The sequence below is a fragment of the Podarcis pityusensis genome, assembly GCF_964106645.2.
Source record: "Podarcis pityusensis genome assembly, chromosome: 16".
Taxonomy (NCBI): domain Eukaryota; kingdom Metazoa; phylum Chordata; class Lepidosauria; order Squamata; family Lacertidae; genus Podarcis; species Podarcis pityusensis.
This window is the reverse complement of record NC_138041.1, coordinates 33575374-33591911: the sequence shown is the minus strand read 5'-3', so window position 1 is coordinate 33591911 and position 16538 is coordinate 33575374. Positions and strand designations below refer to the sequence as shown.

The following is a 16538-nucleotide window of genomic DNA, read 5'->3' as shown; positions in this document are numbered from 1 at the left end:
AGTGCACAGTGCAGACAGCCCTCTAGTCAGAAGGGTGTCAGGACAGGAAAATATCTCTGTGAGACCTTGGAGAGATATTTGTCAGGATAGATGCAATGGAGCTGGGTGAAACCAATGAGCTTGGCAACAGAGAATGTATTGTGTTGATCATGGTACCTTCCACCAAGATATGGTCAGTAGTTTCTGCCTCATACAATTCTCTCTTTCCTTGATTATTATTTTTTAAATCTTCCTTGGCCTGCCCAATAATGAAACTGGGCATGGTGCAAGTTCTTTATCTTTTCTCAGCACCACCGAGTCCTTTTGGATGCCTTCATTCTGTTAACTGGAAACTTGTTTTCTATATGTTCGTTCCAGTTTTATTTATTTATAGCCTATTTATATGCTTTGTTCCTATTTTTTTCTATTTATATATATCTGTAAAGTGAGACATCTGTATTTCTGAATTATGAAAAATAAATATTTTTCTAAAAACGAAACTGTATAACTTGGGCAGAAGTGTTTGTGTTTTGCCATAAAAGTTGCTTAGTGGATTTTCTCCCCCCCCCCCCCCATTTAATGATAACTAATGATATTGCATGGCAACAATAACCTGTGTGGGGTCATATTGGTGGTACCGGCAGTGGTAAGGCTAGAGCTGCAGCTCAGTTAAAGAAGTGCCAGTTGCTAAATCATGACAGTTTTAATTCAGTTTTATCAGTTAATCTATTGGGCAAAAACAGTTTCTAAAGCTCTTGGCATGTTTCCTTTGTGTTCAGATGTATTGTAGCAGGCATCATCCTACAGCAAGGGTCGGGGATGCTACAGCCCTTTTTATGATGCTGGACTACAACTCCCACCATCCTTGATCATTGACTATGCTGGCTGAGGCTGATGGGAGTTGGAGTCCCACAACCTATAGAGGAAGTCAGGTTCCCCGCCATTGTTGCTAGAAGTGTTCCCTACCATGTGTAAATAATGCCTCTTCTGTGATGATGCCTTCTATAAGTAGCGAGACTGCCTCTTTTAAGATAGTTCTTTCCACTTGCAGTTGTTTTTAAATAAACTCCTTTATATTAAAAAACAAAACAACCTGCACTGCTGATATAATATTTAGCACTGTGTTAGTGGATTTAAAAGTTCTTAAATCAAATACAGTGGTACCTCGGGTTACATACGCTTCAGGTTACAGATGCTTCAGATTACAGACACTTCAGGTTACAGACTCTGCTAACCCAGAAATAGTACCTCGGGTTAAGAACTTTGCTTCAGGATGAGAACAGAAATCGTGCTCTGGCTGTGCGGCGGCAGTGGGAGGCCCCATTAGCTAAAGTGGTGCTTCAGGTTAAGAACAGATTCAGGTTAAGAATGGACCTTGGAACTGATTAGAACCCCTTTAAAATACCTCTGTGTGTGTGCGTCCCCCACAAATCCCACCCCACTATCACTTTATAAATTCACCAATGTAATTGTTGCTTAATGCAGAGCCCTTCACTAGGCAAGAACCACCGCAGCTCAACAATTCAGCATTGGTGTTGTTCATCTAAGGAAGATTTCTCCCCCAAGTGAGCTGTGCTACATTTTTAGAACAGACTGTGGTGGAGAGAGCTGAGACCTAATCTTTCTCAATTAAGCAAGGACTTGGAGACTCAGCAGGCCTCCTTTTATGAGGAGAGGAATTATATAGGTAATCTGAAGATGTGTGGGTGGAGACACCTAATTCAAGTTTAATATCACTGTCTCTCCAGGCTCAAGGTGAAATAATCAGGTTGGTGGAGCTAGTTTCTTTTAAAGGATGCCAGATCTTCACCTAGAGACCTTTTAAAGTGCTCTAAGGAATCAAGGCAGGAGACACCAGCTATCCCCTCTGTCTCATTGCTCCACCGATCCCTTTGCCCCTCTCTCCCCACACCTGCTTGGGGGCAAAAATAATAATCTTGTTCATCTCCTGTTCCAGCCTCTCTCCACATTCTACTTCCTTTGATTCACCAGACTCATTCCTGTTCTGCCCAGACTCTCGCTTTTGCTGAGTCCTACTTTCTACCTCTTGCTTGGCACTGAACGCCCTGGACTACTTTCCTCAGCCTGGCAGAGGATTTTCCTTTGCGATCATCTGCAGTGGTGCAGAGTCATATGCAACATGAATCCTCCAGTCCTAGGGAACCCTGGCAGAGGTCGAGTCTGTGTGAGCTCCTGCAGTTGTGCTTGTGAATGGCCCCTGCCCAGAGGAATATGTAACCCTGCTCATTTATACAAAAGCAGTTCCCTGGATGGTGCCCCATCTATATCCATATGTACCTGCAGTGTAAATAGTTTGGCAGTCGTAATGAGCCATTCGTCAATGCTGTGTGGATTTGTGAGTCCTGGCTGAGATACCAGCAAGTCTATGCTGAATTCCCCTTAAGATTTGGGTGGGAATAGCAAGATGATTTTTGTATAGACGTGGTTTGTCATGCACTGTCTGTGCTGCAGTTTGTGTAGCGGAGTGCTGGGCCTCCATTGCTTCATCATGCACACGCGATGAGGCAAGCGCTCCGTATGCAATCATGCAAGTATGAAATCTTCAAACACTTGGTTCCCCACCACCACACATGAGTGTCACTGAAAGCAGAAGTTCTTGCCACCACATAGGAAGGAACTTACCCTATTAACTATTTTGGCCATCTAGTCTTAAGACTGTCTGTTTGGTCCAGCAGTGACTTTGTAGAACCTCCAGAGGAGGCTGTTCTCATCACCCAGTACCTCATATTGTTTTAACTAGCGATTTCGGGGACTGGAGCTCAGGTGTTTGGCATGCAAAGCATGAGCTCTACCTCTAAGCTCTGGCCCCCTCCCCTGTTCTCTTCTTTTAATTTTTTAAAAAATAATTTTCATTTCAAATTTTCACATTCAAGCCAAAAGATAACCATACGATAGTCATTGACTTCCCTTCCCCACCCTCCTTCCATGGTTCATTTTAGTTACCCATTGCTACTGCATATCCTGATTAATCGCTCTTTCCATTTCTGAGCATATATCATCCAGGCTTGCATAGACAAAAATCCTGCTTTGTTTTCTCCTTCCCTTGCAGTGTACAAATAATTCCCTCCCTCTTTTTATTATTGGTTATCCCATTGGTTTCCTCACACCAATCCAACCAGTGCCTTAGCTCAGAATGGTGCATGTCTGCCAAAATATGCTAAGCGTAGGCAGTCAAAACATGGTTTCACAGGGCAAGTGAACACCTGGCTGTTAAAACATCAGCAATATGATGTCATTTTATGGTAGTCCCCAGGGATGTTTTCATTAATTAAATATGTTTTGACTTTACTGAGAACATTTTTCTTCTGTGTGCAACCACCATCATCTTAGCCTTCTAGTTATCAGCTGGAGAAAAGTACATCATCTCATTCTTTTGGAGTAATAGAAGCTATAGCTGGACAGTAATTTTCCTGTTGCTGTTGTACAGAGAGAGAGAAAACAGCTGCAGCTGGGGTGTGTTAATTAATTACAGCTTCACACCCTTCAAAATTAATTATAGCCTTCCACCCTTCAAAACAAATAGCGATGTTTTAAAACGTTTTTCACACATGATGTGAAAATTCAGAATCAATCAATTTCACTGTGCTCCAGGGCTCAGTTTTCTTTATATTTTCTCTTGCGCTTTATTTATTTAGTTGAAAGTATTCCAGTTCTGTTTTTCTGCATCAATGTGAGGTACTCAAGGCAGCTCAGAAATGATTTTAAAAACAAACAAACAAGCCATCATTGAATGCCTACAAAACACAACCCAACACAAAACAAAACACAGAAAGAGACCGGCAGATAATAAATTCTTCAAATTGTGTGAAGAACCAGACACAGTGCTTGAGATACCTCTGAAATGTCTGATAGTGGTAGGGAGCCTGCCAAACAATATCTGTCTATCTTTTCCCCACCCTCTTTTGCTTGGAATGTCATTGGAGGAAGCCATACCGATAGCTCTAGGGCAGGGATGGAGAACTTCACCACAGTTCTCCATGCGCTGGTAACTTCATGGGTGGATACCTGCAATGCTCTCCATGTGGAGCTACCTTGGGGCTGACCCAGAGGGAGCAGGTGGGGCAGGACACCATAGCCAGGTTGCTTGTGAAGGCAAGCTGCCACCAGGATGCAGCACCTCAAAGGCTGCAGGATTTGGACTGTTTGCCCGTCCTCTACTGGGCCAAGTTCAAACATTTTGGTACTAAGACTCTAAACAGCTCAGGATCAGATTTCTTAAGAGACCAGCTTATCCACCACTGCAGTTTATGGAAGAGCTTCTCCTGCAACTTCCAAAGAAATTGGAAGCTCACTCTGCAGTAACTTGAAGAAGTGCTTTTAGTGTTGCTGCCCTTGTTCTGTGGAACAGCATTCCTGCTGAGATACAACAGATGCCCATTATCTGCCCTTTCTGGAAGCTAGCGAAGACGTATTTTGTTCCAACAGCTTTCCCAACTGTATGACTAGGTTTCTGCCATGGGTATATTTGGTGTTGTTCAGAAATTTATCTGCTGCTGTTTGTTTATTTTTTGGTGGTGTTTAACTGTTTTCAGCTGGTTCTGCTGCATTCGGTACATTGCCTTGAGGCATGTGTGTAAGGTGATCGATAAATTAGAATAAGTTGTCACCCTCTAGATATTGCTGGACTCCAGCTCCCAGTGGTTGGGAGCAAAGGGGGTTTGAGTCCGAACAAGATCTGGAGGACTCCAGATTATCTGGGTAAGGAATTCCAAAGGGCATTTAGGGAAGGCTCTGTCAAGTGTACTTGACCACTGTCTGCATTATTTCGGACCCTTCGCTTTGGCTCTGAGGACTTTCAGAGCGGCTTCCCATTCAAAACAGCCAACCACATCCTAAAAAAATACTTAAAGCAACAACACCGCAAGAATCTGTGCGTGAGGACGGAGAAAGGACTTTTTAAAGAAATATAGTAGACCTGAGTCATGCCACTGTTGCAGTGCTCCAACAAAAAAAGTTGTTTGCGTTCTAGCAGGCAGACAGCAGGTTGGGCCAATCTTGTGCCCTTCAAACATTGTTGGACTGCACTCCCCCCCGCTCCGACCATTGGCCATGCTAGCTGGGGCTGATGGGAGCTGGGAGTCCACCGTCTGCATTGACTACCCCTGACAGAGACCAAAGACATTTAGAAGTCAGAAAATGGCGCCTCAGACTTCAGAATCTGCTGCAGGGTGAAATAAACGACAGTTTCACAGACGGGGGGCAAGCGAAAGAGCACCTGCCACATTCAGTTGCACTGAATGCCAACTTGTTTCTCCCTCCCCCCTTCCCTGCCTCAGTTCAGTGACGTCGCCTGGCACCTGAGGTAAATCCGTTAGCGTGAGGAAGCCAAGAAAGCTGTTCTAATCCCGCTGTTGACAACCTAGAAAGCATGACCTTTCTTTCTTCTCTCCCCTCCCCCTGCCCTCTTTCTTCAGCTGCTTCTGTGCCAATGCCTTCTTATCCGAGCTCTGGGTCTGGGAGTTCATCCAGCAGCTCTTCCACGTCCCATCTCGCATCTCCTCCCGTAAGTACAATGCACGCCTCTTAAGCGCTGTTGGTTTTCCTCCTCCCTCTTGTTTGCCACTGGGTCGTTCTGGTGGCTGCTGACGACGTCTTCCCCACCACACCGCCAGTCCACCATGCAGGGTGGCATTTTCAAGGGAGAGAACCATCTTAAGCTGTGTGTGGCAGATCCCAAGTCAGCCCACGTAAGAAGCACTCAGATCGAAGGCTTGTCTAGTCTAGCATCCTGCTTCCTCACAATGACCAGCCCAGATGCCTCTCGAAAGCCCACAAACAGGGTATGAGCTCAGCAGCTCTCTGCCCACTTGGCACCCCCAGCAGTCTGTATTCAGATGCAGGCTGCCTCTGGATCCTGGAGGCAGCATGTGGGTAGCCTTATCCTCTGTGAATGTGTCTAATCCCCTTTTAAAGCCACCTTAGTTCGTGGACTTTATCACATCTTATGGAAGTAGATTCCACAATATAACTGTGCGCTGGGGGGGGGGGGAGGAGGAAGAGCCCGTCCTCTCTATCTCTTTGGTCTGCCCTGAATCTTGCTCTATTCGGTTTCATTGGGTGAACCTGGGTTCTGGAGAGAGGAAAAACTAGTTCGCTTAATCCATTTTCTCTGTATCGTGCATCAGTTTCTAAACCTCTATCATGTCCTCCCTTGCTCACTTCAAAAACAAACCCAAAAACTCCTCCTAAGGGAGTTATTGCAGCTCTTCTGTAGCTTTTCCAGCTCTACAGTATCCTTTGCTTGAGATACAGTGAGCAGAACCATGTGCGCTATATTCTAATTGCGGTTGCACCATTGGTTTCATGGCACCCTCCACCCAAAGGGGCTTAGTGTGTAGGGAATAAAGGAACAATGAGTGACCCCAACTCAGAATATGGCTCTCATTTCCACCTGCAAATTTGAAGGTTTGTTCCTTCAACCCTCTAAATATCGTAAGAAAGCAGAGACTAAAAGCAAATTTGGTGGCAATTTTTGTATTGTCACAACATCGCTAGCCCCATAAGCGGGACTTCTGTAAGCTAACAATGGGATAACAGCCACCACATACTGGGGGACTTTCTGTGTCAAAGAACCGTTCCAATTCCCTGCCGACTGCATCACTTGATGGTTCTGGGGCCACTGAAATGGCATAGTTTTGTCTTGGGGCCTTTGGAGAACTGCCTTGAAAGAAGCAGCTGTTCCATAGACACCATGTGCTGGCAGAAACTCCTTTTCTGGGAGTGCTTTTTGGTGCGGAAGAGCCTGCAGAATGAGTTGCTTCCGAGGTTTGCGTTTTCACTCCTGTTTCTCCTTCCCCTTCCCTCGAACAGTCCCTTGGAGAAATGGCACATCTCCCTGAGAAGGTTTTAGCCTCTCCTACCCAGCCCGGCTTCCTTCATGGGTCGAAGGAGTCGGCTGGCGGCAGCAGCAAGAACTCCTCCTGTGACACCGACGACTTCGTCATGGTGCCAGCCCAGTTTGCAAGTAAGCAGTCTGGTTTCTTTTCGAAGCAGAGGCTTGGCTGATGGTGTGGCGGAAGAGGTTGTGGGCATGCCTCAATGGCAGGAGACAGCAACCATAATCTCACGAGCCCTGCTGGTTGCCAGTTTGCATCTTGGCCGAAATCAATGTGCTCACCTTAGTGTTTAAAGCCCTAAGAGACTTGGGCCCCAAATATCTAGAAAACCGCTCTCTGCTGTTGAGATCAGCAATGGCAGCCTTTTGAGTAGTTCCACCGCTATCAGAAGCTCAGGGTGGCAGCAGCCCAGGAGAGGGCATTCTCTGTGGCAGCCACAAAGCTAGGGCATTCCTGCCCTACAGAGGGGCATCTGTGCAGTTTTTCTCATATGAGCTTTACCCCGGTGTATGTTTTTAGGACCCGTCCTATTTTCGCGGTTGCAATTTGTTCTTAAGCTGTTTTTAATGTTGTATTTCAAATTGCTGTGACTTGCACTGGGACCTTGGGAGGTGAAGGGCGAGTAATATATCGTTATATTTAGGTACTCCTCTTCCATGCTACAGCAGCGCATGAGAGACAGGAAGGAGCAGGGATGAGTGCAAGAGCTCTGCCCCTCTCCATGGGTCCTTCCTTCCATTGTTGTGCAGGGAGGGTAACCCAAGCAGAGCAGGCAGCCTGGGACAGGCAGCTGCCCTCTAACTGCAGAGAGTAAAGGGGCAAACTAGCATGGTTAGCCCCACTCTCCCCTTTGCAAACAGATTTATTTGGGCAGATTAATGTCCAGATAGCGTTGCATGCTTTGAACAGGAGAAGGGGAACAGCTTCCCGGTTCACAAAGCTGCTGAGATTTGAAATCGGTTGTTCTTCAGCTTGGGGTTTTCTGTAGCGAGAAGCCATGGTGGGGAGATAGCTGAGCAGGCAGGCTTGTTGGGAACCAGTGTTTTAGGTCCGTGTTTGGGAGCTCCTGCCATCCAATTACATGTCCAGGAACTGGAAAAAGGCACACTGGCAGGACCCACTATTCGGAGGCAGGTGCTGGGGACCCAGCTAGTAGGGAGCACACTTCATGCTTGTCCAGCCCCCCCCCCCCCAGTCCTTTTCCTTGTGGTGGGCCTCTATTTAAATTCCTCTCATTGCCCCAGAGTGATGCCGTATTGGGGGTGTTTGGGGGAATGAAAATGGTGCCCCCCATGCCCACACTGATGATTCCCTGTCCCTCCTTGAAGTGCCACAGTTCTCCTCCATTCAATAAGTTCCCAAGAGGGACCAGAGATGCTGGAGGCCTTCCAGAGAACACTTTGCCCAGGGTCCCCTGAAACCAGTGTTACCGGGGAAAGAGGCACTGCAAGTTGGTCCCGTTTTTGATGTTTGAACCCTCAGTAATACTTATCCGCTGGGATGAGCTACAGGCACCAGGCAAAGGGTGCTGTGGTGTGCATATGTGTGTGTTTCAGCCTTGATACATTTTCAAAGGGATGTGACACAAGCACACCATGATGCCACAGAGTGCTGGAAAATCTCCTGTCTTCTGCAAACAGAAATGAAATCACACATGTATTTTTTTAAAAAACCAAAAAACGAGGATTTGCAAAACTGAAATTGTTTCTTTGAAAAATACCCTACAGGCTCCCAATAGGAAGCTCATTCTCTGAACGCCAGTCTTTTATCTAGCCAAAATGAGACCCTTCACACACAAAAGCAGGGAGGTGGCAGTAGGCTTGGAGAAGTTCAAAATGTCATTGAGGGATTGTGCAGCCCACTGAGGGCTGAATATGCTCAGAGTCATAAGGAATGGGATTGGCTGTAGTATGCAAGAAAGGGGCTTGTTTGGTGCCTTGAGCAGGAGCCCTCTGCCCCTGCTGCAGGTCCAACTTTTCAGATATTACAAGCCTTGGGCCAGTGACATCTTTTGTGTTATTTGCGCAATCACGCCTCTTCGCATATGAGCAAAGTGTCTTCACTCCCATCCTATCATACAAGTTTGTACAGAAGGTCACACAAGACCTGGTTATTGCATGGCTAAGGTCTAGCCAGCCTCCCACTGTGTGAATAATGGGGTCGTCACAGGCATGAATGTCCGTACTGAATCTCTACTTGCAGCCTCCAGGTGTTGCCAAACTACAGGTCCCTTTTTCCCCCACCATTTGTCATGCTGGCTTAGGGCTGATGGGAGTTGGAGTCCAGCTATAACTGGAGAGCCACAGGTTCTCCACCCTTTCTTTTTAGCCTAATTGTGGGAAAGGTCACATTAGTGGTGTTGAGAAGAAGCCGTCGTTCCCAAAGAGAGGAAGCAAGAGAGACCTCCGTGGCTTCAGTCTCTCTTCTAAAAAGTCTCTCTTCTAACATTTGAGGGCCTTCAAAGACCTCTCCTTTATGTGCAGTTCTCACATGTCCACAGACCGGGGGGGGGGGGATTAATTGTGCATGCCCATGCTCTTCATGTTATTACTGCAGCATAGGCCTGAAATTAATCTTTTCAGAACTTTTTAAAACTTAGGTGATATCGCTGTGGAGGCTGCAGGAGGAAAAACTATCCAGGACAGCCTGATGTGTAGTGGGTAAGGATCTTTAGTGTGTGTTTTCTTATTTTATTTATACTCTTTATTTACTTATTTATTTAACTGCTTTTACTATCATTTTAACATTTTAAAACTTGATTTCCTTCCCCCTCTTTCTGTGGTTGCTTGAATTTATTTTTAATATCTTCTGCATATCCAAATTAACTTAACTTACTCATTTATTTATCTTCTTTTAATATATACTCTTATGTAACTGCAGGTTATTACAATAATCCTGCCAGTGTTTTTATCTGTTTACAATTTATCTGTAAATATTCAATAAACCATTTCCATTCTTTTATAAAAAGTTTGTTAACTTGATTTCTTATTCTCCCAGTAAGTTTCGCCATTTCTGCATATTCCATAAGTTTTTGTATCCATTCTTCCTTTGCTGGGACTTCTTCTTCTTTCCATTTTGGGGCAAGTAGCATTCTTGCCTCTGTAGTCACATACTTGAATAAGTTTCTATACAGTTTAGGTAGTTCTATCCTTATATTTTCCAAGAGAAAGGCTTTTGTTTTGTTTTGTTTTGTTTTGTTTTGTTTTGACAAATGTTATTTTAAACATCCTTTTCATTTCATTGTATATCATTTCCCAGTAAGCCTTAACCTTACTACAAGACCACCACATATGATAAAAAGAACTTCCTTTCTCTTTACATTTCCAACACTTATTTGATTTAGACTTGTACATTTTTGCCAGCTTCCTTGGTGTTAGATACCATCTTGAACAGTTTTATACTGAGGCCATTTGACCAGCTTAACGCAGTATTGTCTGCTCCAGGGATGAAAACATGTGGCCTTCTAGATGTCTTTCCCCTCGTCCTTGGAACTCCCATTGGCCATGCTTACTGGAGAGTTGGGAGTCCCAGTAACACAGTCCCTGACCTGGCAACAGCTCTCCAAAGACTTTCCCCTTGTTGCTCTCTTTAGACTGTGGCTGGAGATACCAGCAACTGAACTCTGCAGCTTCCGTGTATAAATCATGCGCTCTTACTACTGACTTGTGGTCTTTCAGTAAAGAGCCCCTGGATCCCTTGAGGGAGCCTCCATGGAGGCTCAGGAGAATCCATGGGGCAAGCTGTGTACAGTGGATCCAGCCAATTCATTTCCTGGCATGGAAAGGTTGTGAAGAAATCATTTGTTGCAAACAACAAATGTGACTAAGAAGCTTGCAACTTGAGAACACAAGAGCAGCCGTGCTGGATTGAGCCAATGGCCCATCTAGACCAAAATTCTTATCCCTCATTGGCCAACCAGGGGAAGCCCACATGAAAGATGTGAGTGCAAAAGCTCCTGTTCCCCGGCAACTGTGTTCAGCAGCATTATGCATGACTAATCACCATTGATAGTCTTACCCTCCACAATTTGTCTGATCATCCTTTCAGGCTGTCGAAGCTGGTAGCTCTCACTACAACTTGTAGTAGGCTTGGCAAGGTTCGCTGAAGCACTGGCATCTCCCTCTACTGCAAATAATGTTGCTGTTCTTTTTTCTTGCCTTTTTACAGGAGTTCCCTGGTGGCTTCAGCAGGCTTGGAAAGCCAAGGAAGAACCCCATCTCCTTCCCCTCCTTACAGCAGCTCTCCGAGCCCATCAGGGTAAGAGGAAAATCGGATGAGAGCGTTGGCACTCCTCATCCCCCCCCAAAAGAGGAGTGTGTGACTGTGTGTGCAGATTTGATTTAACTCTCATGGAATATCTCTGGGGCTTTGCTATACTTTCATGGAGCTTTTGCTACTGGAGGAAAGGGAGAATTGAATTCCCCTACCAGCAGCAAAGAGCAACCAGGGTTGTTGAGCTTACTGCTGCTTCTATACACTTATAGGGGTGGAGAGAGGGCACTGAACAGAAACGAGCTGGAAAGCCAAACCTAGCAGAAGCCACTTTTTCCCTAGGGTTGGGTGGAGGAGACCTCATATTTTGATTTGGGGGAACAGTGGGTTCCTTCAAAAAACGTTGGCAGTCCTAATGCACCACTTTCTACAACTTGCCTACCAAAATCCCTTCACTGGCACCACCACACCCTCCAGTTGCCAGCTTTCCTTCTCCCTCTCTGGGCCCAAACAGCAATCCCACTGTGTCAGTTACCATACTGTTCTCCAGTATAACTTCGTTCTCCCAGGTCCAGCATTGGGGTCAGTATTGGTGGGCATTTGACAAGGCCCACAACCCCCGGTAAGTTAGGAACCTAGGAAGCTGCCTTATACGGAGTCAGACTGTTGATCTATTGAGCTCAATGGGACCTTCTTCTGCACACGGAACAGGTGCTCTACCATTGAGCTGCAGCCTGCAGGGCCACCACCCAGAGCCTCCTGGCTGCTGTTGCCTCCTTCGGTGCCCTCTCTGAGCATGCAAGCAGCGAGGCAGCATTCTCCACTTGCATCAAGGAGAAGAGAGGGCAATTGGTGTCTGTATCAAGGAAGGAGTGAGAAGCCCACTGAACGTATCTTCCCTGTCCAAAACCTGCAGCCGGTGTTTTGTTTGCTAAAACAGTTCCCAGCTCCCCTGCTCCACAGCCGTAAACATTTCTGTGATCCAATTCTCCACTGCTCCCAGGCTCCTACCACCCATTTCCTACTGTTTCCTCCTCTCAACAGACCCTTCCACTTTTCCAAGTACCCGTCCTCCCCTAAAAGTGCTCTGTGCTTTTTGTTCTGCAGCCGGCCTGGGCAGTTTTCATCAGGCAGCAAGCATGGGCAGTCGGTCCCCATCCCAGTCCCCACACAGATCCACAACTACCGGCGGATTGAGCAGAACCTTCAGTCTCCTAATCAATACACTTCCCCGCGGTGAGTACTGAGGCTTTGATAGTGCTGAGATGTCCAGGAGGCTGTATTCTTGTCTCGCTGCCAATGTTCTTTGGTATAATTGACTCGGCATCAATCAGTGTCGAAAGGTAGCAACCCTGAGGGTTGTTCATGAGCAATCTAGAGAACACCTGGGTGCAGTCTAGAGAATGTCTGGTATGCCCCATGGAAATGAAGGAGGAGCACCAGGCGGCAGGTTGCAGAATTGCATACGTCTGGTGGCATGCAATTAGCCTGTCTCCGACATCCTTTTCACAAGCTTGTCTGAAGGCTCATTATGATCTCACTGGGATTAAGAAATGGTCTTGCTCTGAAATAATTTACACGCAGATTAGGGACGCCTTGGGAACCTGTCTTGCCATTTCCTCATCTGTGGGATCATATTTTGGTGCTATGTCACAAAAGAACTTTTTAGTAAATGACTATAAACATGCTCTCAAGGCTACTCTCTCTCTCACCTCAGTGAAAGCTCTCAGGTTGGTATGTACCAGGTCAGAGCCTTTTCTGTGGTGACCCAGGTTGGTCTTCAGGAAAGCCTTGAAGATCTTTTTATATCAGCTTGAATTTGGGTTACTTTATGTTGGCTTTGTTTTTAAGAACTGTTTGTTTGGGATTTTCATATTATAGTGTACTAATCGGTTGCATCCTGCCTTCAGAGCATTGATGCACTAAAAGGCTAAAAATGTGTGCAATACAAACATGGGCATTTTGATAGGCTTTTTGTTCTAGTTGATTGAGGACATTTGGCCAGCTAATGGTCCACTCTTGTAAATGACTCTGCACTTTGTTCATTGCCGTTCCTTGAGCTCAAAACTCCATCCCTGAACATCTATGCCTTTCCTTTTTTTTCAATATGCATAACATGTTAGATTAACAATAAATAGTCCTGCTGTGAGGAAAGTGCAAACTAAAATTTGATACAGAGGAGACAACAGGGAGAGGAAAGGGAGTCTGAAGGGGGAAAACTGTTTGTTTCCCTTGTTTTCCCCCTTGATGCTTCAAACTTTGTTTCTCAGTCCTCTTCCTCCTCATGCAAAATGAGCCTTACGGTACAATCCTGCCAGGTGAGTTGCATACGGAAGGGGAGCCTTAAGTATTATACTGCATTTGTTTGCATACTTCCTTCATCCTCTGTCTCTTCTATTCCTGACGTCTCTGTTTCTGTTATCTTCACTCCTCTTTCTCCATTGTCGTCAAAGGAAGTTGTCTTATACCAAAGACAGACTTGGAGTCTGCTACAGACTGAGTGGCAGTGGCTCTCCAGGGTTTTGCAAGCAGTGGTTTTTTTGAGCCCTAGCTAGAGATGCGAAAGATGGCATGCACAAGGTCCCAGGTTCAAAGCTTGGGCTACTTAGCTACCTACCCTGCCAAAAATTGGATTGGGAGATCCTTGAGGCAGGGACTTCTTTTTAAAGTTGGTTTTACTCTGCGTTGCGCCGTTTAACATGGTTCTTTTATCAAAGTTGTTGAGCTTCTTTTTTCAATTTTGACTTGTCTAAGATCCCACCGCCTTTCGGATATTTTGCCTTTGAAATCCCGGCAATGTCCAGGAAGATCCGGACGTATGGCAACCCCTAGATATCATTCAATGAACCATATTGGATTTGGGATGCAATCCTAAACAATCTTATTGCAGAGTAACAACCATGGAGCAATGCTTACTCAGAACAACTTGTTGGTTAATTTAATAGCCAAGTTAAATTCCTTGGAATTTGCATGTTAATGTGGCAATATTTCTGAAGGGGAACAAAGCATACTTTCTTGGGGGATTTCAGAAGTTGAATACGTGTGTCACCGTAGGTGCATTCTTAAGAGAAGCCTTCCCTCCCGTGTGTGTGTGTGGTGGATAAAAGAGAGGTCGAAGTGAGGCACAAATACTTGTTTTCAGACTCTTGTTTGTCGTTTGCATTTTTTTTAAATTTGCATCTGTGCATTGGAAAAGTTATAGATATGACTTCCTGATGGAACAGTGGCACTTTCCTAGTCCATCAAAAGGCTTTATGTTTATTTTAAACTCAGTCAGGGGTGAGGATCATCTGGCTTTCCCGATGTTACTGGACTCCAGCTTCCATCAACCCCAGCTTGCCTGGTCACAACCGTAAAGGATGCTGGGAGTTGTAGTCCAAATGCACCTGGAGGGGCACCCACTTACCCACCCCCCTGATCAAAGTGATTTGGCTCATCTTGTGTTTCTGTCCTGTTCACCTTCTGCCAACAGTAGTCAAGTGAAACTTTCCGTAGGCTAGTAACTTTTATGAGCCTATTTACAAGGCTGGATTAGTTGCCTGAACGCTGCGGCTGTAATTATTGCGCGATATCGGCCCTGCCAGAGTGCTCCTTTCTTTAATGTATGTGTTTATTTACATTTGCTTATGTGCTTAGTAAGGCATCTCAGCCGTGCGTCTTAGGCCTCTCTGCCGCAGTCACATGATCCAGTTGCCGCATGAGCAATCCATGCCTGTGGCTTGGAACTTCAGCTGGGGAGCAGTCAAGTTCCACCGGATGTATGGCCCCAGGCTGTGTGACTGACTCCTTCCATCCTGTGCGGGTGGATCTTCCTCCTCTATGAAATTGCTCGGCTCTCACACTCGCTGTTCTAGCAGCAGTGCTCCGGGATTCCAGGCTTCATTTCCTCCTCCATGGTTCTCCCGAAACACGAACAAGTGGGGATGGGCGAGTCATACGAGAAATACAGCCTCTCTAAAAGAGTGGAACTGAATTATTTGGGGGCTAAGTTCCCACTGATAATTGGAAGCAAAGGAGAAAGCAAGGCTCCTCAAGGGTGCAGTCATTTGAAGAGGTGAGTTTCTCTTCAGACTTTCCACAGCGTGTGCCTGCCCGCTAGTATCACGGTCAGCACTGGGTCTTGCTCAGGGGAGAGGAGGTGAAGCAAGAAATTAAGCCTTGGAACCAGCAGCCAGAACTGAAACATGCCCAGGCAGATTCCTGGAAACCTTTATAGTTCTTCTAGGTCAGGGAAGCAATGGACCCCTTAAATAGGAAGAGTCACTGGTGTAGTCTCCTCCAACCTGTTGCCCTCCTGAATTCTTTTTATTTATTAGCCTCAGCCAGTACAGTCTGAAAATGTCTGTTCAGGTGTCTTTTTAAGAAACCTTGTTCTACAACATAGATCTTTTGATTGCCTAACCTGTCCTTTATTTCCTGTGTTGTTGTTTTTCCACACCTTTATTTATTTGGTTTTTCAGATTAAAGCTTTACAGTCACATATTGAACATACAACATAAAAAACAAGATTCCAAGGAATCTCTAGGATTTCCCTCCTGCCCTTTGTGGGTCCTATTGTTAATCATTTCCTCCTGCATCTTTTATGATACAGTGGTGCCTCGCAAGACGAAAAGAATCCGTTCCGCGAGTCTCTTCGTCTTGCGGGTTTTTTCGTCTTGCGAAGCAAGCCCATTAGAGGTTTAGCTTAGCCGGCTTAAAGATCAGCTGATAAGCGGCTTAACGATCAGCTGATAAGCGGCTTAGCATCAGCTGTTAAGCGGCTTAAAGATCAGCTGATAAGCGGCTTAAAGATCAGCTGTTAAGCGGCTTAGCATCAGCTGTTAAGCGGCTTAACGATCAGCTGATAAGCGGCTTAGCATCAGCTGTTAAGCGGCTTAAAGATCAGCTGATAAGCGGCTTAGCATCAGCTATTAAGCGGCTTAAAGACCAGCTGATAAGCCGCTTAGCCATCAGCTGATAAGCGGTTTAGCAGCTTGGGAAAAAGGGGGGGAAAGGAAAAAAACCCCGCAGGAACTCGCAAGACATTTTCGTCTTGCGAAGCAAGCACATAGGAAATTCGTTTTGCGAAGCACCTCCAAAACGGAAAACCCTTTCGTCTAGCGGGTTTTCCGTCTTGCGAGGCATTCGTCTTGCGGGGCACCACTGTAATCCCAATCTTTTACATCTCCATTGCGTCCAACTATAAGTGATATTCCAATCCTACTAATGATTTTAACTGTTTACAATGGTTTTTAAGATAGGTTATAAAATTTCCCCATTCCTTATTAAAGTTTTGGTCTTCCTGATTTCTGATTCTTCCGGTCATTTTAGCATAATCCCATCAATTTGATCTGCCATTCTTCTCTGGTAGGGACTTTTATCTTCTTACCATCTCTGTGTTTTCCATGTCAGCCCTCACATTCCACGCAGTCTTTGGCAGCTGCTGCAGTGCTGGTGTCGGTGCCACGACGTAGGTCAGGGAAACCACTGCGCATGTTCCTGTGCTGCAAG

The 16538-nt window shown here is 45.7% G+C and overlaps 2 protein-coding genes across 3 annotated transcripts in view; both read left to right on the top strand.

Moving 5' to 3' along the window:
- MMP17 (matrix metallopeptidase 17) overlaps positions 1 to 5405 on the top strand; it is a 288088-nt gene extending 282683 nt beyond the window's left edge. Inside the window, exon 10 of the transcript XR_013980392.1 lies at positions 1181 to 5405. The gene's annotated coding sequence lies outside the window, so the exon portion shown is untranslated. The remainder of the gene's footprint in view (positions 1 to 1180) is intronic.
- ULK1 (unc-51 like autophagy activating kinase 1) overlaps positions 1 to 16538 on the top strand; it is a 120471-nt gene that overhangs the window by 80921 nt on the left and 23012 nt on the right. For both annotated transcript variants that reach the window (XM_080985084.1, XM_080985085.1), the window contains 5 exons: positions 5415 to 5503; positions 6811 to 6964; positions 9436 to 9496; positions 11004 to 11093; positions 12156 to 12284. In XM_080985084.1, the coding sequence (XP_080841210.1) occupies positions 5415 to 5503; positions 6811 to 6964; positions 9436 to 9496; positions 11004 to 11093; positions 12156 to 12284 (523 nt within the window). The remainder of the gene's footprint in view (positions 1 to 5414; positions 5504 to 6810; positions 6965 to 9435; positions 9497 to 11003; positions 11094 to 12155; positions 12285 to 16538) is intronic.